The sequence below is a fragment of the Augochlora pura genome, chromosome 2 (assembly GCF_028453695.1).
Source record: "Augochlora pura isolate Apur16 chromosome 2, APUR_v2.2.1, whole genome shotgun sequence".
Taxonomy (NCBI): Eukaryota; Metazoa; Arthropoda; class Insecta; order Hymenoptera; family Halictidae; genus Augochlora; species Augochlora pura.
This window is the reverse complement of record NC_135773.1, coordinates 21678135-21700754: the sequence shown is the minus strand read 5'-3', so window position 1 is coordinate 21700754 and position 22620 is coordinate 21678135. Positions and strand designations below refer to the sequence as shown.

At 34.8% G+C, this 22620-nt stretch overlaps 4 protein-coding genes across 13 annotated transcripts; 2 read left to right on the top strand and 2 right to left on the bottom strand.

The window, feature by feature from the left end:
- Positions 1-177: 177 nt before the first annotated feature.
- LOC144478300 (phospholipid-transporting ATPase IF) lies at positions 178-6817 on the top strand (the record flags this gene model as incomplete). The annotated part of the gene is made up of 18 exons (XM_078196067.1): positions 178-327; positions 436-693; positions 1224-1376; positions 1473-1768; positions 2209-2423; positions 3043-3329; positions 3438-3617; positions 3863-4010; positions 4078-4220; positions 4498-4737; positions 4849-4991; positions 5085-5244; positions 5319-5627; positions 5702-5888; positions 5973-6118; positions 6186-6289; positions 6378-6600; positions 6686-6817. Coding segments are annotated over 18 exons (3405 nt in total), but the record flags the coding sequence as incomplete, so codon positions are not given.
- LOC144478335 (uncharacterized) lies at positions 6690-15707 on the top strand. 5 transcript variants are annotated; one of them, XM_078196136.1, is made up of 11 exons: positions 6690-6817; positions 11975-12119; positions 12193-12240; positions 12330-12511; positions 12574-12694; positions 12773-13301; positions 13379-13584; positions 13675-13912; positions 14006-14222; positions 14519-14691; positions 14769-15707. In XM_078196136.1, the coding sequence occupies exons 2-11, from the start codon at positions 11995-11997 to the stop codon at positions 14865-14867; spliced, it is 1938 nt and encodes a 645-aa protein (XP_078052262.1). In that variant the 5' UTR covers positions 6690-6817; positions 11975-11994; the 3' UTR covers positions 14868-15707. The 5 variants fall into 5 exon arrangements, with proteins under 5 accessions (XP_078052262.1, XP_078052261.1, XP_078052260.1 ...); XM_078196135.1 differs by having other exon boundaries at positions 6803-7337; XM_078196134.1 differs by having other exon boundaries at positions 6803-7878.
- LOC144478340 (cilia- and flagella-associated protein 300) lies at positions 14770-16049 on the bottom strand. Its single transcript, XM_078196141.1, has 3 exons — positions 15805-16049; positions 15561-15733; positions 14770-15487 (listed from the first exon to the last, which is right to left on the bottom strand). Exons 1-3 carry the CDS (start codon positions 15922-15924, stop codon positions 15283-15285), a joined length of 498 nt encoding a protein of 165 aa, XP_078052267.1. The 5' UTR covers positions 15925-16049; the 3' UTR covers positions 14770-15282.
- On the bottom strand, positions 15915-22196 carry LOC144478334 (protein SERAC1). Of its 6 annotated transcripts, none has more exons than XR_013495331.1 (19): positions 20969-22193; positions 20762-20889; positions 20461-20661; positions 20259-20386; positions 19899-20009; positions 19675-19810; positions 19462-19605; positions 19144-19401; positions 18789-18984; positions 18558-18722; positions 18278-18405; positions 18024-18176; positions 17802-17948; positions 17644-17710; positions 17461-17564; positions 16705-16773; positions 16207-16288; positions 16044-16113; positions 15915-15977 (listed from the first exon to the last, which is right to left on the bottom strand). XR_013495331.1 is itself a non-coding variant. In XM_078196128.1 (19 exons), the coding sequence occupies exons 2-18, from the start codon at positions 21037-21039 to the stop codon at positions 16212-16214; spliced, it is 2283 nt and encodes a 760-aa protein (XP_078052254.1). In that variant the 5' UTR covers positions 21040-21416; positions 22071-22196; the 3' UTR covers positions 15975-16113; positions 16207-16211. The 6 variants fall into 6 exon arrangements, 5 of the variants coding, with proteins under 5 accessions (XP_078052254.1, XP_078052255.1, XP_078052253.1 ...); XM_078196128.1 differs by having other exon boundaries at positions 15975-16113; positions 20969-21416; positions 22071-22196; XM_078196129.1 differs by having other exon boundaries at positions 15975-16113; positions 20969-21079; positions 21219-22193.
- Positions 22197-22620: the final 424 nt, after the last annotated feature.

The window sequence follows — 22620 nt, the reverse complement described above, 5'->3', positions numbered from 1 at the left end:
CAATATTAACACAACTTCTCCCAAAATTTAAATATCGTCTTAGGGAAACGTTCAACTAAGATATCGCTTAAAAAGTACACGACTTGATACAATAACAATTGCGATACTGAGAACAGTGATTTCCCGCGAAAAGTTCGTCCGAGAATGTATTATTCGTAATTCTTAGCGATCGCTTGATTGTTTATACACGTATTTGGTAATGGGTTCATTCATCATTTACAGGGTTCTGCGAGTTCGACGTACACGGATCAGAGAATTATAAACATTGAAGCCAACAATGAACCTACAGAAACCATTTACCCGAAGAATCGAATTCTGTCGAACAAGGTGAGCATTTACTTTAATTACTTAACTTTGCAAAATGTCTAGGTCTGTGTGTCCACCGTTCGAATTTGTTGTTTAATCGTACGTTTGATTTTTTCTATATGTCGCAAGTACACGATTTGGAACTTCCTGCCGAAGAATCTGTTCGAGCAGTTCAGACGGATCGCAAACTTTTATTTCCTCGTGATGGTGCTCATATCGACGACATCGGGATCATCTGTAATATCGCCAATTACCAGCATTTTGCCGCTCGGGTTCGTTGTTTTCGTGACCGCGTGTAAACAGGCATACGAAGATTATCGCCGTTACATCGGGGACAGACACGTGAATCGGAGGCATGTGAATGTCATGCGCAGAAAATGTATACAGGTAAAAAGCGTGTTTGCGTGAAACATCTGGCTTTGTTTAACCGCGCTCGACGCGGACCGCACACGTTAGCCCGCTAATCTGTAGCTTATGGTATTATGTACCATGAACACGCCGAGCCATCGTGCTCTGCTGTAATAAATATTAACATGTAACACATTATGCTAGGATCTCAAATCCTTAGTCTCGCAGTTAGTAAGATCATAAGTTAATTTTAAAAGCTACGATAGAAAATATAGTTTTGCATTATATGATATTTTATACCATGCGCTGTCTGTTATAATGCTATAATGCTGTATCGCATATTATGTCCGTCTTTTAATTAACAACACGAGCGTTATCTTATCCATTCTGAGATGCCGCAGACCATCGTTTCTATGTACAAGCTCCATTACACTATTAGACTACCCGCGTATGCTTGTTCTCGCCGCGCTCTTCATCATTATACGAACTGATGTATGAAATTTTCTATAAATTCTGGTTTTATACGATCTTGATCATTATTATTATTATTATTATTTTTATACACGCAGACAATTCACTGCGAAGAGATCGTGGTCGGTGATCTGGTGAAAGTATCGCGGGACGAAGACGTGCCTTGTGACCTTTTACTTCTGTTTACGTCAGAACAAGGCGGCCGTTGTTACGTTACCACCGCCAATCTCGACGGAGAGACCAACTTGAAGGTAAAATGATCTCTCTTGCAGAGGAAGAACGATTCCACGAGATTTCTTTACGAATTCGATTCACAAGCCCGTACGATCCGTTTTGCGCCTGTACAGATGTTGGTGGTTCCGAAAGTGATTTCCAAATTGACACCAACGGAAATCGCGTCGATGGAGGCCACTATCACCTGTCAGCATCCCTCGTCCGACCTGTACCATTTCCACGGAAAGCTGGAAATCCATGGTAACGAGAACGAAAACTGTGGCTCCCTGTCGAGCGAGAACCTATTGCTTCGTGGTTCCAAATTGAAAGATACGGACCACATAATCGGATGCGCGATATATACCGGACAGGACACGAAACTGTCTTTGAACTCGAAAATCAGGAGTAACAAGTTCTCGACTGCCGAGAGGTAGTCGGATTTTTCTAATGCGAGACTATATGCGGCAGTGCACGGTTTATTTTACATGGACTCGGGAGTCAGCATTTTATTCCAAATATTTGTATACAACACAAGTATGCGAGATACCAGTAATATTGAAACGGTATTTAAACGGCTTTAGTTTGGTATTTAAACGGATAACTAACACAAGACTAGCACAAGATAAACTCACGATAAAGAAAAATTTCATTTTCAGTTATTATCGACTTACCTTCGTAATTATAGCATCGATAGATACCTGAGATTTTTCTGTTTAAAATAGGCCCGGACAACGAATTAATTTAAGCTATTCTAAAATATTATAAAGTACAAAATTTCGTGTAAATTTCAGAATACAAATTTCGTGTAAACTAAACCGTGCGCTACTGTACACTATTGTTCCGCGGACGTTACATGGTGTTTTATTACAGATCCATTAACAAGTTTATCATCGCATTCATGGTACTGCTGATTGTTGAAGTAATAGAGTCTTGCTCGATAAAAACTCTGATGGACGCGACACAAAATTGGGAATCGTACATCGGTGGCCAGAAATTACTGACCTTCGTGACGTTGGTCGACAACTTCTTCGCTTTTCTACTCTTGTACAGTTACATCGTTCCCATATCGTTGTACGTCACAATAGGTAAGAGCCAGTGTTCCTTTCGCCTTTCAAAAGTTTATTAACACCATGTTCACGGAGCACTAAAAGCAATCATTTTATCTAGCTTTGTAAAAGTAACAAGTACATATGTATTTATTCGGATCTTTGGTGATTTTTATCGTGATTGTATATTAACAATTTTGGAAAAATTTTTCGACAAAATTTGAAACGCATTTCATAAACCTGGTGTTAAAACCGTCGCGCGATACGACGCTATCCATTGCCAAAATTAAATGGGAATCTCGACTAAAGGTCCATTTTGAATCTATGACTTTCTGATGATAAGATAGTTTAACGTTCCTTTATTCCACTGAAACAATCAATTCATTTCAATACCTGTTATAATGAAATCAAATAATTAATATTATATAGTTTACATGTATTACATACATTTTAATTCGTCTACAAATGGAATACTTATAACTAGTATACGCTAAATTGATCTGTAGTGTCTGTATAATCATGCTACGCTAATAACTGAATTTTTAAGAAAAATGTAACATGAAACTTTATCCAAGATTCCTGTTCAATTGTCGAAGATGTTGCATTTCTGACCAACAAAGAAACACGTGGCAATCTGTGATAATTGTTCTCGTTGCAGAATTACAAAAATTCCTCGGTTCATTTTTCTTCAGCTGGGACATCGACCTCTACGACGAAAAAACGGATCAGCCGGCGTTAATTAACTCGTCGGACTTAAACGAGGAGCTAGGTCAGATCGAATTCCTATTCACGGACAAGACCGGCACGCTGACCGAAAATCTAATGGTGTTCAGACGTTGCTCCATCGATGGGAAACTGTACCTGGAAAAGGACTGCGACGGCTATTTGTATTCCTTACCTCCCAGTGGGGACGAGGAGGAAGCTGTAAAGCTGACCGACTGGGAGGTAATTATATTGAATAGAATTTCGAAAATAATTGAATTGGAATTTATAAAATAGTTGTATAAAATTGAATTTCATTTGGTTGATAAAATCAGTCCGTGTTAATTCTAGCCGAAGGTATGGCATTTCATGATAAGCATTTCCCTGTGCCATACGGTACAGATCTCCCCACCGAGCATAAGACCATCTGTTATCGCGAGGCGGGTCGAGTATCGTGAAAGCTTTAGGCAGAAGAAGATAACTCGAGTGAACAGTTCGCTGATGATGCATCCGGATTTACCGGAATACCAGGTAACATTGCCATTCAACATTAACACCATCTATTTTTATCTGAAATCAATGCTAAGATGGAACAGTTGGAAACTTCCTCTCGCGTACTCGAGTCAACACTGAGCCGTGCAAGATACACCGTCTAAATAAGTAGACAAATATTTGTTGTCTTCTCGCGGAATGATTTAAGTTGTTGACATCCCGGAAGACCGACAGATGTTTGGTCACAAATTAATGATAAATACAATGCACCTGTGGTTCGATAGGCGGCATCAGCTGACGAGAAGGCGTTAGTGGAGGCTAGCGCCAGATGCGGAGTCATTTTTCAGGACAACACCAACGACGTGATGGAACTGAAAGTGAAGAACAGTGTGATGTTCTTCCAGAAGATGGATATTTTAGAGTTCACTTCCGGTTCGTATTAATTTATGAAAATATCGAAACCATAAAAGATTGCCAACATTTCGTCTCTTTGCTGCAGAACGTAAAAGAATGTCGATAATAGTAAAAGATGACAATGACGATTACTGGTTGCACTGTAAGGGAGCGGATTCGGCTGTCTTGCCATTGATAGTGTCAGGAAAGGTCAATGAAGCAATCAATCACGTGGCTGATTTTTCTCGGGTTTGTTTCCTAACTTTTATTCTCTCGAAAGTGGAAAATAATTAACAACGAATAATCAGCAAACAACTATTCGAAGAAGTAATTGATAAACTATACGAACAGCTAGAAAGAACAACGTGTTACGAATAACGATCATATTATTAATTATTCTCTGAATAAACAATTCGTCTTCAAAGAATATATTTGAATGACTATCTCAGATTAATATTTATTCGAAACTATTCGACAAGTGATCTACCTAGTGCGCGGAAGATTGAAAGAAATCGCGTTATTGCAGAGAGGGTTGCGGACGTTGGTAGTCGCGTACAAGAAGATGAGCCAGAATGAATACGCGACGCTGATGGAGAAAATACAAAGGGCCAGACAAGTGATCGGCATAGAGCGGACGTTGCACACGGAGAGAGCCTACAATCAAATGGAGGGCGGTCTTACTTTGCTAGGTGTGACCGCTGTGGAGGACCGTCTTCAAGAAGAGGTGCCGGAGACGCTCGAGTGTTTGCGGGTCGCAGGTATCAAAGTGAGTCTACCAGAGCTAATCACCATTAAACCGTAACGTGGTTTCTTAAATTTATCTATTCAATCGGAACCAAATCTCCCCTTCTTCGTTGTCCACCTTTAAACGGAACAGATATGGGTGCTGACTGGAGATAAAGCCGAAACCGCGGAGAACATAGCCTTCCTATGCGGCCAATTCAAAGAGGGTACGGAGGTATTCAGACTGGTGGACTTGGAATCGTCACAAATGTGCATCGACCGGATTGCATACTTCGAGTTAGGATAATTTGTTCTTTGTCCGTCGCGTTGCTAGCAACTCTATGGAATGTAACACGATGAATGCTAAAAGCGTGTTTCTACTTGTTCCAGACGGCGAATAAGTCTCGAACCTCATAAGCAATACGGCCTATTGGTTGATGGATGCAGTTTATCGATGGCATTGCGGAACTGCCCGAACGAATTTCGATTGCTGGGAATGACCTGCGAGGCGGTGGTTTGCTGCAGGTTGACTCCCTTGCAGAAAAGCGAGGCAAGTTTTCGTAAAATTGAATTGCATTCTCTATAGTGCGGTCGATCTAATATTTTCCGATTTCCATTGTACAGATAGTCAGTTTAATTAAAAATGACAGCTCCAGGCCACAAACCGCTGCCATTGGCGACGGTGGCAATGACATTGCCATGATACAAGAGGCACACGTCGGGATCGGTATCATGGGCAAAGAGGGTCGACAAGCAGCCATGAGCTCCGATTTTGCGATAGCAAAGTTTCGATTTCTAAAAAAAACGCTGCTGGTTCATGGCCAGTGGTACTACACGCGGATCAGCACTCTGACCCTGTTTTTCTTTTACAAGAATATATTGTTTATCACGCCTCAACTGCTGTTCGGTATCCACAGCGGTTTCTCTTTACAGGTAACGTATAAAATGCTTGAACGGATTACTCTGTCGATACCACATGATGTACGGAATCAACGGTTTTCTTGCAGCCATTTTACGACAGCTTGTTTTTAATGCTTTTCAATGTAACGTTCACGTCGTTGCCAATATTAGTGTACGGAGTAATGGAACAGAATTACTCCGCCAATAAGTTGCTACGTTTCCCGTATCTATACAAGATGTACAGAAATAATTATTTGTTGAGCAGTAGACAGGTGTTCATATGGAGCATTCTAGGTAAGTAATTATTCGATTCGCGCGAACACTTACGGAATAATTGATGGTAAATATACTTAAATAATTACGTAAATTTCTCGTCAGGTTTTTGGCATGCTTTCGTTATATATTTTATGACGCAAGTTTTCATTAGTATTAATCCCGTCAGTTTGCACAATAACACGCCGGTGGATCAGTGGACCTTCAGCACATTTGTTGTTCACGTGGTCACGTTGGTGGCTAATGTACAGGTAACGTAGACGCGCGTCTAATATACCTGTGCGTACAAAATAAGAGTTCATAAATGCTCACTTTCAGATACTGCTCCACAGTTCGTACTGGACGGTACTGTTGGTTTCGTCAGTGGTATTTTCCGAGTTAATGTTCGTAGTGTTTACAATTTGTTATTCTTTTATACACCGGTAAGTATATTGGAATCGTTATTTTAAATGTCAAAACATGCGCGTGGGAACCAACAAAATGTTTCGTCAACGTTATACGTGATTTCAGCCGGTACGACGGCGATGTATTATCCGTTTATCCAAAAATATTATCATCAATACCGTTGTGGCTGCTGGCTATAGTGATCGTGATTATCTGCCTAATACCTGACTGTTTAATATTGACATACAGCAGGTATATGCCTGCCCGCATAACGAGGAGAAATGAAGAGCATCCGCAAAACGTCAGTCATTCGAGCGACAACGGAGAGGCACAGTCGTCGGAAACAAGGGTAACGATTAGACGTTTCGCTTATGCTAGAACAACGTGCCATTATATGCGGCCGGAATGTAATCATAGATACTTGTGTCTTCCAGTCCCAAGGATTATTCCGCTTGAAACCGTGGAGGAGCCGCCTCGCATCAGCCAAGATTGTATAATTATGACAAAGGTAGGGCAAACGCGACCGACTATCGCATTAGTGATTTATAGACAACCTCCAGCAAAACGTAAGTCACACAATGAATTATGTCTCCTCTGCTTTTGCATCTTGAGTATGTTGTAACGCGACTATTTCTACGAGAATATACGTACAATCTATTATTTATTTTTTGATATATATATATATATATATCTTATAGAAGAATTGCCGTCGTAAACTGTAGAGCTATTTATTTTACGATACCCTGGACGTAATATTTATTATATAAGTAAAATAAATTTCAGTTAACAGAAATTACTATGAAAATAGTAACGAGCGGAAATAGTATCGGCGAGTACGTTTTACGGGGTACGCGATACTTTACAAACATCAAACAGTCATTTTTGTTATGATATGGTATCATGCATGTTATAATGATTTATCGGATGGCAAACAACGCAGTTTTACAGTTTTAGAGAGTTAAACGTGTAGTAATCGATCGCAGCTGTTGTTGTTACGTGCACTTGACCGCCTTGCACGAGCGCACAAGTTGTGCATAGTATATACAGACCAGACTCCTTTATGCTTGCATATTGACTGCATGCAGAGTACGTATATTTTTGTGTTACTTTGTCGATTTTGTTCATTCATCTCCATTAATTAATTGACTGGTACAGAAACTCCAAACACGAGAAAGTATAATAATGTAATTTACTCGGGTTGAAAAGCTGGGGAAAATAGATGTTTGAAATACTAAATAGACTATAGATATTTTCACCTTGCCATGTAATACAGAATTACGCTAATAAACTTTATTTTGAAACAGTAGTTACATATGAAAATATCATTTCAAGCATGTTTAACTATGTAATACCAATATGTGTTGCTACTATTTCGAAAATAGTTTATTCGCGTAATTATGTATTACGGGAGGAAATGAAAATGCTTGGAATATATTTACTATTTCAATAATCTATTTTCCCCCACCTCTGCTCGAGTTAAATGTTGTTAATGTGCACATTCGGTTACGTGAGCGAAACGGCACGGTGTCAGGTTGCATTGCGCTTCGCGACAACATTCAGGCTTAGTATTTAATTGCGTAGAATTCGCTCGACATAGTCACACTATTTGTTTTGCACAATACATCCTGTGAGTTGCCTTTAGAGTAATTTTTTTTAGTATTGTTATAGATAGGAATTATGTAATTTAAATGTGAAGACTGCCTTTTTATACTATTTAAACCTACCGGAAGATCACGGTGTTCCGCGTAACCATAGAGTAATTAAACGCGATTTATCGTTTATTTGACGCAGAGTATCGTGAATATTTCTGTCGTGCTCCGAACACTGTGGTTTTCTAATCGGTTGTTAGTTATTTAAAATAGCGCGAAGTAAAGAATAAATCAACGTGGAGGTAATCATGCGTGCTCAAGCTTTCCGAGTGATTTATGAATATTTTGTACTAATGAAGTAATGAAATTTTATATTAAAATTATTGTAAATCCGAAGCCGTCTAATAGTCTGAGTTTATTCTCTTTAAACCAATCAGATCCTTCAAATCTATTTAAACCGCGTGATATGCAAGACTGAGAAATGAAAAAAGAAAAATTTCCTAAATATTATTTCTAATTTTTAATTTTTTAAATGTAACAAAAAAGCCAACGAACGTGTGTAGTAGACGCCAATGCTTGGCATACGGTATAAAACTTGAACTTTGTCTTTATTGAACAGTCGCGTGATTGATGGACCGCTAACGAATTCCGCGCATTATCATTATTACATATTTAACTGTTCCGAGTTCAAAGTCCCAGTTTCAGTGAATAATGCCAGTGGGGTATCCCATAACGTATGAATGCTGCAGCGAACAGTTTTTCTCATTAAATCAAAGTGCCATAATGAACGAATATGCTGCACCGAACGCAGAAAATTATAAACGACTCGCAATGGTACAAAATGGTGAATTTAGAAATAAAAAGATTCTACTCAAACAGTAATTCCATTTATGCTAACTTGTATGTGGTCGATATAAACGGTAGAGTTCGAGCTTCCATTTTCTGTCGATTTTAGCCGCGAACAAAACTTTTTAATTGGAAAAATTAAAAGAAAAATCGTTGCGTGTTTCTATCGACGTGCTTTTGAACATTAACAGTTCTTTAATCCATAAAGTAAATACGAGACATAATATTTTTCACAGCATTTTATAATTGATTCACATTCCAGTGAGAATAACATTTTCAAATTATTAAATGAGTCCGAGATTTCCTAGGTCTTTAAATATGCCAAAACAGTTCATTTCGCCTTATAAAAAGGCAATTGCCTTTTGTTTCTTTTTTTATCACTATGAGACATAAACTAAAGCAGGGCTCAGAATTATCGGTACGCAACGAAGGGATCCCGAACAGTGTTCGCAGGAGAATAAGTTACGCAAGAAGTGGGGTAAGTCAAGCTTGCAGTTCCGCAAAGCGGCATAGTGCGTCTACCAGATGCAATCACGACGCATGCGTTATCTATCCCATTCCTTGAGCAATATATTTTCCTGTGGTTACCGATCGCGAGGACGACCACTGATAAGCGAGACGCGGACGCGTCAGAAGGCGTAACCATCGTTATCTTCATGTTGCACGCCGATGATTCTGAGTCATGAACTAAGAGAACACTATTTTTGTCCTAAAGGGCGTACATTATATAATTATGTAAACAATTTTGGAAAATGATTTTAAATCTTCCATTTTTGCCGGTCGAACCAGGTCTCGTGACTTTTGTTGGCGGGGATCATTTAATATTTAAAAAATAATTTCCAATTTCAGTTTTCATCGAAACTAGTGTCGATGAAAACGTAGTCAGTGATCAATTTCAAAGTAACCCGGTTCGTTCATAACAAAATCCTATTTCGTGTGTAATCATTACATTCTGTAATAATTGTGCTGTGTATTTTACAGTAATATTGGGTAATATACACATACCTATACTTGTATATGTATATATTAATATCAGTATATTCTGTAACTAACGAGATTCTAGACAAACGAGACTCTATTTGCTCATTTTGAATGATTGGGATCATCGATCGGGCGAGGGACAACGGAACGTGGTGGCCACACTTTTTCGGTGACACCACGTGGGAACAGGTGTTTTGTGTCTATCTTTGTAAAATAGAAGTTAATATTATTCCGTTAACCAAGTTCCTTACAGTATATCGAAACTAGTGTCGATGAAAACGTAGTCAGTGATCAATTTCAAAGTAACCCGGTTAGTTCGTATCAAAATCCTATTTCGTGTGTAATCATTACATTCTGTAATAATTGTGCTGTGTATTTTACAGTAATATTGGGTAATATACACATACCTATACTTGTATATGTATATGTATATTAATATCAGTATATTCTGTAACGAACGAGATTCTAGACAAACGAGACTCTATTTGCTCATTTTTAAGTTGTTCATGGTGTGTTCGACATGCCTAATAATATTGCAGTGGTAAGGTTGAAAATAAACCTAACAGACATAAAAAGTGCCTGACATGCGGTTCTATATAAGAACGATGAGACTGATCTTACTCAGACTTTCCGTCACTTTTATTACAATGTGTGCCTAGATTAAGAAATTCATTGAATCATTTCCTGTAACAGAATTATTGTAACTTCCACAATTTTAAAATATAGAATTTGAAATCGAGCAGCGTCGATGCAACGTCGCCGCAATGCAAACAAGCTTCGGATCGATAAAATGCACATCCCCTTCGGCATAGTAGAGGCGCGGACGAGGTAGTTATAAGAGCAGACAAACCATCCACTGTGTTTTTCTATCTGACGAAACTGGTCTGTCGTGCTCATTATTATCAACATTTCTGAATTTTAAGCTTAATATAATTAATACGGCACGTTCAACGCTGTAGACGAACGTATCATCGCCACATCAAGCGTAGCGATGTAGCCACAAAAATTTATACGGCGCGTATATTCAAAGAACGAAGAAGACGATTTCTATAACATACGATTGACTGCAGGAAATCACTCGCAATAAACTTGATTAATTGTATCATTATTATTATAACAATTAGATTACTTATCTAATCTAATATAATCGAATTATTAACTCCAAGTCTGGCTTATACGTTGACATTTCTGCGAGATAAAACGATTGACCTTACAATGTGGAACGATTACTTTCCTTCGCGACAATAGATGGATTTTTTGCTAAAAGAGATTTTAAACACAGTAAACTGATACAACGATTTCTAAAAATAAAACCATTTGTTGCATATTATTTTGAGAATTATTTCTTTTGTCATATTTGTGATATAGAAACCGAAATAATTCACTGTTCGCAATTGTTATTATTTCAAGTGGGTCGATATTATTTTTATATTCGAATAGCAGCTCGAAATGAATCGTTTCAATTAGATATTTCTTATTTTATATTTCAAATAAAATGTTCCCAGGTGTGCTACATATTAAAGGTGCACGAGTACTCGAGCCTCGGGTCGAATCGAGCCCTGAAAGATTGACCGACACAAATGTGTTCGGGTATCCGTAATTTCAGGGCATTTGGTCATAAAATTAATTGCAGAGTGCATGTATTATTGTTTAAACCTCGAGATACTGAAATTGTTGACGTTCGTACTATTCGAATCGTCGGTGATTCCGCCGAATCGTATGGAAGGTTGAATGTTATATCTCTGTGAAATGAGCATGTGCGGGAACATGCCAAAATCAAAATATAATAAAGCATGTAGTCATTCGCACATAGAATATCGGTAAGGTAACACTTAGTGAAAAACGACGGAGCACAGTTGAACTTATATGTGTACGAGCAGCTGTCAAATTGAGATAGTGACAATCGAGCAAATGCAAAGGAATCATCACTTGATAACCGATGACAGACGAAGACTTCTGCTCTCGTACCTAAGAGTAGAATATTTTGAGAAAAAAACTTGAGCGAGCATTGCGGATTATTCAATATATACAATCGTAGATCGTATCGTAATTCACTGAAAAACAACGTTCTTTATGGCTTTTCAAACACTGAACAGTCAACTTTAGAACGAGTAACTGGTCGAAGTGGTAATTGTTTTCCTGGTTTCTAAGTTCCTTATTAGAACGAACGAAAATAACTTCGAGCGTATTAACAAGTATTTGTGTGACAAATCAATGAGTGTCGACGTCGTTAATGTTTCATTGACAAATCGGGACTCATCGCAGGGATTAATTAAATAAAAATATAAACTTGAAGTTGTTTTACAGGTATGTTAAACTGAGTAACAATGAGGATTATGTCATGCTATTTCCGACGTATTTTAATAACTGCAGTATTTGTCACTCTCACATTCTGTGCCATCCAAGTTTTTCGGTCCAAATTTCCTGATAATAATTCAAATTTGAATAAATTGTGAGCGAGCTTTTTAATATTTTACATTGAAAACATTCTATTGCGACCATTATAATAATTTGTGTTCTTTTAGAATATACATATCACAATTAATCAAGGAGTCAGAGCAACCAATTATCGGGTGTGTAATTTTCTAATCCATTGAATAGATATTAAAATGTATAATTATATCTGCACTTGAAATGCAAGGACACTGTTATATATTTCCAGAGGAGAAGTAGCTTGTAAATTACCACAGTTAGATGTATCTAATCCAGAAATTACAAAATTTATACACGATGTTCCTCTGTTATCATGTAAACCTGAGGATTGGGTTACTGTTAGTGGCTCAACACTTGTTATTACCGATAAGACTAAGAAGAAGTATGGCTTGATAACATGTTCTTTCAGTGGTAAGTTAAATGTACAGTGTGTAAAATGCAGATGCATTTACTAATGTTAATATTTTATTTAGAAATTCTTAGAGAAAGTGACTACAATGTAACTTTTACTGATGCGGTTCTATCTAGTGATCATTATGAACTTGTAGAGAGTGATTTTGTTGACGTACAATGTAAATCTATAAATGGTGATAGGTAAGTAAATAATGTAAAGGATTATTCAAACAACTGTTAAAGAAAACAATTGATTTCCCTAAAACGATCATTTCGTAGGTGGCACAGTATTATGGCTGGTGTAAAGAATGATCCTAGGGAAAAGGAAGACAACAAATGGGACAATGTTGCGAACAGTGCTCTTAAACTAAATATACTAATGTTAGGTTTCGATTCATTGTCCCGAAATACGTTTATGCGCAAATTACCAAAAACATATCAGTACTTAAAAGACAATCTGTCTGCTTTGGTTCTGGAAGGGTATAATATAGTAGGAGATGGTACACCGCAAGCACTTATTCCTATCCTTACTGGAAAAATTGAACTAGAATTACCAGATACAAGAAAACGTATGGGGCAGAACGCATATTTTGTCGATATATATCCGATGATATGGAATGATTACAAAAAGCAGGGATATATAACAGGATTTATGGAAGATGTGCATCACATTGGAACTTTTACATATCGTCTAAAAGGATTTGAGCAACAACCTACTGACCATTATATGAGAACATACTATTTAGCTGCTGCTCCATATTTTAGACATTACAATAAATTTTGTGTTGGAGGCATACCACGACATATGGTATATTGAAATCTTGTCTAATCGTAATTACGTTTAAGTAAAAAAACTGAAATCACATATAAGTGATATTATTACAGGTAATGTTAAATTATATGAGAGAAATTTTCAATGTCTATGAACATCAACCAAAGTTTCTATTTGGTTTTCATGGAGAACTTTCACATGATTCTTATAATGACATAGGAGTAGCTGATCAAGATTTGTATACATGGATAAAAGATTTAAATGAATCTGGTCACTTGAATAACACATTATTAATATTAATGAGTGATCATGGGCACAGGTTTGTGTTTAATCAATGTATAACATTCAATATTCTAAATAACGTTGAATGTATATTACAAAACTGTAGTAACGAAGACATATTTTAAAGATTTGCAGATATTCGCAATACGTTACAGGGTAAACAAGAAGAAAGACTTCCATTCTTTTCCTTTACTTTTCCTCCGTGGTTTAAAAAAACATATCCAAAAGCATATTCAAACTTTGTGCACAACACTCGTTATTTAACAACGCCATTCGATATACACAAAACATTAGAAAATATATTAAAATTTAATAATCCAAAAGACGGTGATCGTCGCCAAAGAGCTATTAGTTTATTTGATAAAGTAAGTATTGTATAATGTTCTTTATTCACTCGATGTTGAGCTATTTAATTATAACTGTAAACCAACTAATTCTGTTACATAATTACAATACAGATACCATTAGAAAGAACATGTGCAGATGCATTTATAGAACCACATTGGTGTGCTTGTCTGGCTTGGAAAGAAATTTCAACTGAAGATGCCAACGTAATTGCTGCAGCCAAACATTTTATAGAGTTTCTTAATAGCTATACAGAGGAGCACCGGAATATATGTGAAAAATTACAGTTAAAGGAAATATTATGGGCTGCCAAACTTTTACCCAATAAAGGTTATAAAAAAGTCTTTATTCTTACATGGGGTGCTATTCAAATAGCTCCTTTCGGTTATGTTGGGATTTGCAACATAATGCAAAATTTGAGAAAACTTACTTAAGACAATTTCATCTAAAAAGAAAACTTTGATGAGGATGATTATACAATATTTGCTCTCCTTGAACCAAACACATCAGGACTTTAACATTTCTTTAACATATTTTGTCAAATTCTGTATTATTTGCAAGTTGTAATATTCTCAATGGTATTGTATAAAATATGAGGTTGGTATCTAAAAAATATTAAATTATAGATTTATTAAAATTTCAAAAATCTGGAGACCAAGATGGTTTTATAGGAGATTTTACTGCCAAAACAAAAATTATCAGTGAAACATATCAACTGAAAGTAAAAACAACACCAGGAAATGGATTGTTTGAAGTAAGCATTACTTATGACATAGGAAAAAATACTTTTTCAACTAAGGTAAGTTTATTGTCAGTCACTATAAAAAATGTAATGATCATGTATCAGTTAATATAACAACTTTCATTACATTTCAGATTTCAGATGTTAGTAGAATTAACATGTACGGATCTCAAGCAAGTTGTGTTGAAAATTCGTTATACCACTTAAGAAAGTACTGTTACTGCAAAGAGTAAATAGTAATTTATAAATTTGTTAATATAGTTAGGATTAGCATAAAGAAAAATGTACTTTTCCAACGTATTTCTACAACAAGCCAAAGTATTACTATAAATTTAATAAGAGAAATATTCTTCTTAATATTTCTTCAAATCTAAATCATGTTGCCAAGTACCAGTTAAATATTTTCATTAAAATATGACATGTATTATATATGTGTAAATATATTAGTAAGGCCTAATTCGTGCATCGTTATACGACTTCTGTCTTTGATTTCATATGAAATAGTATAGTTTTTTTTAGTTATGTCTTAAATAATACACAATGTACTTATTACAACAAATTCATAATTTTAATAATTCAATGTCTGTGCAACATATCAATTTTATTGAGAAACCAATCTCTTCTGCTACATAATCTTTTTAAGAGAACTTATATTTCCCCGGATAGACAATATTCTCCATATTGATGTAAAAATGTTGCAATTTCACGAGTATTATTATACACTAATACGAATCCAATATTTTGTATGTGAAATGGCTTACATGGAAAATATCCTTGACCACTGCCATCTTTAGCCACTACTTCTAAGACTAATGTGTTAACAGATAGATCTGTGTCATTTTGTTTTTCCACTCTAAAATTGTTAAATAATTGATTTTGATTCTTGCTGTATACAAATAAAAATATTCATAAATAAATTACAACACCTAATCAAATCTTTGTAAATAGCTTTGGTAGCATCCAAATACGGATCTAATGTGTCTTCGTGTTGACACAGTACTCCTCCAAGAACAAGCATTTGAAAAATACGAAATATGAACTCCTCTCTCTCATCTTTTGTATACAAATTGTATTCTGGACATTCTTCATCTAATAACATCTATAGACATTAAAAGGCAAATAGATTTGTAATAATTAAACATTAACTACTTCATAAATAAGAATTCATACTCCTCTGAGATTATCACAAACTAGAAAATTATCAATTTCCGTATCATATCTTTTGCAAATAGTCCCTGATTTATATACAATTCCATTTTCTGGATCTTTCAATTTATTAAAAAAGGACATATTTAAAACAGAGCAAGGCACTGGCTTTGTCTCAACAATTGAGGATGTTATGCCTAATGATTGTAAAATGAATTAATGATATGTATCATTTCATTGCAAACAGTATTTCTTTATATTACCTTGCTTTGCCCAATGTTTCCCTTGCAGTGTTACTAATTCTTTTCCAACAATGTGGTTTTTAAAGAATGCCTACGAGTAATTAAATTGCGATTAATTTATATGAAAAAATGTATAAATAGATTACAAATTGTATTTGTAATTATTATAAATAATAGAACTAACATTTATCAAGAGATATTTGTGATAAGACTGGAAGGACTCATTGAATGAAAACTGTTGGATAACAAAGTTTCCACGTATGCCCCTGCAAAATGGAAACAATAATTTGTTATGCATGCTGACTATCCATAAACAAATAACGCAATTTCAAAAAATAATTTCTGTACGTGAATTTTAAAAATAAGACAATTACCATTTAGAAAGTAAGCTCTGTATTGTTTTATCATTGATTCCCGTGTAATTCTTTTGTGCGAGTGGCACGAACGTATAATTCGTCACGGCTTCCATTTTTCAACAACTACTTAGAGCATTACTATAGAAACGAGAAAAGTTCATTCTAACGAAATTATATAGAAATGCGCGATCACACAAACCTAAGTATAGCATGTAATAGCGCTAAAATTCCTACAGAGTCTTTATGACCACAGAGCTGGTATGTTATACCTAAAGCTACTAAGCCTATATACACGTTTAAAAAAATGACAAATTAATGCTACATACCACAGCGAGTCATTGTTGCAATTGTAATTGAAGTTGGTGGATTACTCTTTACCATGATATTTGAAGTTCCTATTGTAAGTATGTAATACATAGCATATCATTACAAAAGATATTTATGATTTCACTATTTAACAATACTTATTATTCAATTAAAAAAATCAAATAAGAACTGTTTATGTTACTTAATGTGGACAATTCGCCGTAATAATATAATAACGCTAACGTAATCAGAGCCATAAGAATTAGAGCCTTTCACACGTGCCAGATAATATTATCCATATAAAAATCAAGTAAAGTTTTTTTCCCCAGGTTTTGTTCAACAGCGATTATGTGACAACAAATGTTTATTTGGTATTAGTTTAGGTATACATTTTTTTATGGTACTTTACGAAGTTGTTATCAAATATTGAACCAATGTTGTTTTGTATTTTATTATTACAAACATTCTGTTTACTAACTTTATTATCACTAAAGTTTTATTATTGATTCTAGTAAAACAAATAAACAATCAATGACTTACGAGAGCTTTAGATTATAAAGTACTTGTTTCTCGTATAATTTGAGTTTAGTTTTATCAATTCTATTGCAATTTTTTAGAAAGGAAAAATTTTTTGTTCTTTTTTTGCCGTCGTGCCTCTCCTACCCTAATATTTCTTTTTTAATAATTATATAAAAATAGACGGTTTGACAGCGAGAAAATACATTTAAGTGTTATGTATAAAATCTAATTATATTTATTAAATTAAAATAGCTTGCCTGGCAAGGACAATAATTCCATAAACAATGAAATTCTTGCGTCTTCCTGAGGAGTTACATGGCGTCTGAGAATACTCAATAGTTTTTGGTACAAGAAGGAATGTCTATAAATAAGTTTATGTAACATAGAAATTTTCAGAATTTCATTAACATACAAAAAATAAAATGCAAATAAATTATTACCTGCTAGCTGGTTTACATATGGATAAATGGTCTTGAGCAATTTCATAGAATTCCCCTATGCCAGGATCTAAAAGTAAGCACGAAGGTTTTTATCTATTAATGCGGCAATGATGTTTAAAAGAAACTAAGAATATTTTTGCATTCTCTTTGAATTGTACCTGCGGATGTAGGGCTAACGAACTGAAACGGAACTTTTAGTGCAGTTACAAGCGTCGATTTAGTTTCACTAAAACTAACAATTTCTATAGGATAGTCCTTCAACATATCCAGAAATTCTTCGTGCAATTGTAGCAAATGTGGTGACTCTAAAAGGAATAATATTGTTACCAAAATTATTCCAATATTATAGGAATAATTTAGTATACGGAATTTATAAGAACCTTCACGAAGTTCCTGCACTTCCACCGATGGCCATACCAACATCTGTGTCGCTTGCTTTAAAACTGCCACACGGGAACCTCGATGGGGCGTACTATAAAATATTATGCCACGAGTGTTTTTGCATATATTATTTTTATCGCCATTTTTCCATTCTGTATGAAGACAATAGTTAACAGAAAATAAATCAACTACTATGTAAGCAGAATGATGTAATGAACAAGAACAATAATCAAAAACTATGAAATTAACTAACCATTAACTAGCATTCTTTTTACTAATAAACCACCCATTGAGTGGCACACCCATATCGTTGGTTGTATTCCAATACCTGCAGTTACTAGCTTTCCAACATATTCTCCACTTCTTTCATTCAAAGTGGATCTGTACGATGAAATAAAAATTTTTTAATAATTTTAAAAATAGCGTAGTTATAATATTGCGTATGGTAATATTTACGTGTTCCTATTCAAGTTAATATATTTGATAATGTATTTAAATTAATTTAATATAATACAATCAATATCTAAACATACTTCATGCCTTCTATTGGGCACAATGGAGTCCACATTGACAAATTTGAATCGTAATTTACTCCAATCACTCTGATGTATGGAACATCTTCGGGTAACCAATCTTTCGGCCAACATTGTGTCCTATGCCTCCGATCGTGTTCACATTTTTTCATACAAGTATTATCCCTAAAATATTGAATTTTTAACACATTTATTTAAAAATATATTGATTTATCTATAAGATATCTCTACCCGCTACAAGAAAATGGTCCACAAGCAGTTTGATTAGTATTTTGAGGAAAATCATCTAAGATTATTTCAAAATCTTGTCCTAGCTTTTCCCACTCGTGCCTTCTTAAATCATATGCTAAGTCTCTCAAAAATTCTTGCGATTGTTCCCCTATCATAATCGTCATGTTATCGGTTTCGCTATCCGTCATATAGGGATCTATAATGAATGTAGAATCTTAATAAGCATTACTGCAAGTAGCAATGAAATGTTAAAGTATGTTAATACATATTGTAACACATTCGACTGTGATTAAAGTTGAATGAAATTTATATAACGAATAACAAATTTTTCTCATTAATTGCAATACTAACAAACCTACAACCCCATGTACCGATGTATCTTCGTCTCTTTGCCTCCACGTTACAAATACACCGCCGAGAAGTCCATGAAGAAAAACAACATCTAACTTTGCATTTGTTTGAGTTTTGTGCAAAGGGTGAAGGAGATAAATACGCCTTGGATATTTAATATGTTCTTTTTCATCTACATCTAAATTTGCCAATGCACGACTTGCAGGAGCTGACAACCGTATATCCGAGTTATGAGACCATTCTACTAATGTACCAATCCATCCTGAAGATAGAAGTTTATCAGAACAATGGACTAACTTACAAATTAAAACAATTAATTTACCTGCTTGGAAAACCTGTTCTAAATACTCCGAATGAAGGGAAATGTTAGATATTATCTTCGCAAGTAATATACACATGTTAATATCGTTGTTAAAAATTTTCTTCAATATCATTAATAGTGGAAGTCCTCCTGCTTCCACAATATCTAAAAATAAAAGTCAATTATCAACGAACAGAAGATAACTGTAGTAAGTTCTGTTTCTGAGAATTATACCTTTACTATATTGTTCAAGACAAGAATGGTGACATAATGCCTGGACACAACTTTGCAATAATTCCTGATCCCATATTATAGCTGGAGAAGCAGCTAATCCTAAGCTTGTCAAATCGTGTTCAAATATCAAACCATCCTGTTCGTTTCATACTTTACAGATAATTAGGGTGTACAGAAAATAATTTGTATTATAGCTGTCAAATCTTTGTGGTGTAAATACTTACACGTTGCGAGTCTCTGAACTTTTTGTTCAGAAATTGAATAAGGCATGGATGAGTGTTTTTTGACACAGTATTTAAATGAAGAAGCAAATAATGTACTTTTTCTATTATATCCTAATAACATTATGTTTGTTAAGTATTTCATTGTAAAAACAATTATATTATATAGGGTATGCTCAATAAAGTGTTAGATACTGTTTTCTTACAACACAATAAAAAGAATGGTTCAAACAAATACAACAAAATTGTAGGGACCTCTTTTCTGCTAAAGCAATAAAAGAAATCAATATTTACATTGGATTTTATGAAAACAGCTTGTCGCACTTTATTTGACATGATCTCTGTATTTAAAAATATACATACATATAATTTATGTTGTATATGATAGTATGGAGGTTTCAAAAAAAATCTTGAATCAACATTTGGCATTCTTGCTAGACATACAGCTGTTTTGGCATCTAACATTTGTGCAATATGACGATAGTGCCAATCTGTAATTTTTACTTTAAATCTCAAACAGTATTCAATACAATTGTGCTATTAGTTAATAACTATAATAAACTACCTTTTAAATATTGTAGAGAATTTATCATATATATGGCTTTCAATCGTTCTGCTTGGTCTCCATGTTGAGCCATGTGTAATAATTTATATGCTATATTACGAGTTAATGATTTCCACCATTTCATTATGATTTGAGTAAAGGAAGGCGTTTGCACTGGCACAGTAGACTGCAAATTTTCAGTTTTTCGAAACATGAAAACATCTAAAATCACGAGTTAAATAAATAAATTTTTATATGTTGCAAAGTTATAGCTCCAACGAAAGCTAAATAAATATACATATAATATTATATAAATACATACCTTTATAGCGGGGGTCGTCAATATAAATATATTGAGCGTGTGTTTGCTCTAAATTTAAGACATTAGCAGGCACAGTAGACCTTAAAATTTGCGACACTTGCCGTAACTGGTACATGCACCAGCAACCTCTACAAAAAATAAAATACAATTGTTAACAAACGCGTCAAATATATTAAAAGTTATAATCATGTATATAAGAAAACTAACCCCATCACAACAACACAAATTCCACTCGATTTCAAGTAATAAACATACTTTTTGTAAATTTGAAATCCCATTATAAAAAATGGCAAACTATTCTTCACTTTATCATAAAAGCTAAATGAAATTACACGATGTTTTTTATAAAAAATTTAGAAATTAGAATATGTACGCGTATATTATCAGTATCACCCTATTAAGTAAAATATAATGATTTGCCAACATTTTGTAACAATACACCAACAAATTTAAATACCATCATACCACTCCTGAACCATTTTTAACGGATATTTCTTTTATAAACCTGATAAATCGCGAAAATACGACTTTTTATTTTATCACCGCAAAAAAATCTTCCACAGGTGAAATCTGAAACTCCGGCGTTTTTTAAAAACGACAGTAATGGATCCTATACCTGAACACCTCCAGGCGGCAGCACGATCAGTTAGCGAAACTTAATATAGAAATTTTCTTTGCTCTGATTGGTTGGCAATTTACTAATTAACATTGCTGTTTTCAAGGTCAAAGTAAAAAAGGAAAAATAACGAGTGAATCAGCACAACTACATGTGAATTAAGTCACATTGGTAAAATAAATAGTTTGTCTCACTCTACCGCGCTTGCAGTCTTACATTTTTCACGCATGCATTTGGTTGGCGCGTATTAGAGACGCGCGGCGCGAAATTCGATTTGTAAATAAGTTACAAATGATAAAATATTACATCATAGGATTCTCGGAAACGTATTTGCGAAGTCTATTTTTGCATCTGTTTACTATTTAAAAAATCCATTTTACGCCAACATTGCTCCACAGTCATTAGCTCTATGTAATTATCGATTTCGAATTGGTTATACGATCGGAATTTTTTCCGAACTACACTGACGTCACACCACGTGGAGATTGCTGTAACTGGAGAGTCGAAAGGGAGTCAGAACGAAATCAGAATTCGTTATGGCTCCCTTTCTTACAAGTTTTGCTTACTTACTAACGCCTTAATTAATAACATTTTAATATGTACGCATATTAAGCACAGCAGAATGAGACAACTACTTCGTTCGTCGACGTAACTTGCTTCACGTGTAGTTATGCTGATTGCATGCTCTCTTACTCGCTGTTTTCCATATTTTTTTCTTTAACCGTGAGAGTAGCACTGTCTAATTAGTAAATTGTCAACTAATCAGAGAATAGAAAATTTCTACATTAAGCTTCGCTAACAGGTTGTGCTGCGGCCTGAAGGTGTTCAGGATCAAGACTAATTACTGTACGTACCTCAAGTTTTGCTAGGTTCTCCGATCGCAACGCGCTCTGTTAATGAGAATAGGAGTAGAAGTTGCTTTCCTCTGATTGGCTGTCGATTCAACGCTAAGATTAGCATTTATTGCGGTTGTAGATGTTAAGATAGATAAAAAGATAATATCTATTCAAAATTAAATGATTTTATTGCGTAATTTTGCAGACCAAATTTCTATATAAACGATCTTTTTTCATTAATCCAATTTTCTTGTACTCATGTATACTCATGCATAAATGCATAACTAAATTAATGGTTAATCAGTGGGTGCATTAATGGAAGGCTGTGAACAATTTAGAAAACAATCAGGTAGACGTGCGAAATAAAAAATTCTTGTAAACGAGGCATTACGCGAGCATGCTGTGCC

Coding starts and splice junctions, on each gene's coding strand:
- LOC144478335 (XM_078196136.1), top strand. CDS start 11,995: ATGAGGATTATGTCATGCTATTTCCGACGTATTTTAATAACTGCAGTA. Junction 13,302..13,378: donor GAGGCATACCACGACATATG/GTATATTGAAAT, acceptor ATATTATTACAG/GTAATGTTAAATTATATGAG. Junction 13,913..14,005: donor CTATTAGTTTATTTGATAAA/GTAAGTATTGTA, acceptor ATTACAATACAG/ATACCATTAGAAAGAACATG.
- LOC144478340 (XM_078196141.1), bottom strand. CDS start 15,924: ATGTCCTTTTTTAATAAATTGAAAGATCCAGAAAATGGAATTGTATAT. Junction 15,734..15,804: donor TTTGTGATAATCTCAGAGGA/GTATGAATTCTT, acceptor TAATGTCTATAG/ATGTTATTAGATGAAGAATG. Junction 15,488..15,560: donor ATTTACAAAGATTTGATTAG/GTGTTGTAATTT, acceptor TAACAATTTTAG/AGTGGAAAAACAAAATGACA.
- LOC144478334 (XM_078196128.1), bottom strand. CDS start 21,039: ATGGGATTTCAAATTTACAAAAAGTATGTTTATTACTTGAAATCGAGT. Junction 18,406..18,557: donor TGCCCAATAGAAGGCATGAA/GTATGTTTAGAT, acceptor TTCATCGTACAG/ATCCACTTTGAATGAAAGAA. Junction 17,949..18,023: donor AGTGCAGGAACTTCGTGAAG/GTTCTTATAAAT, acceptor TATTCCTTTTAG/AGTCACCACATTTGCTACAA.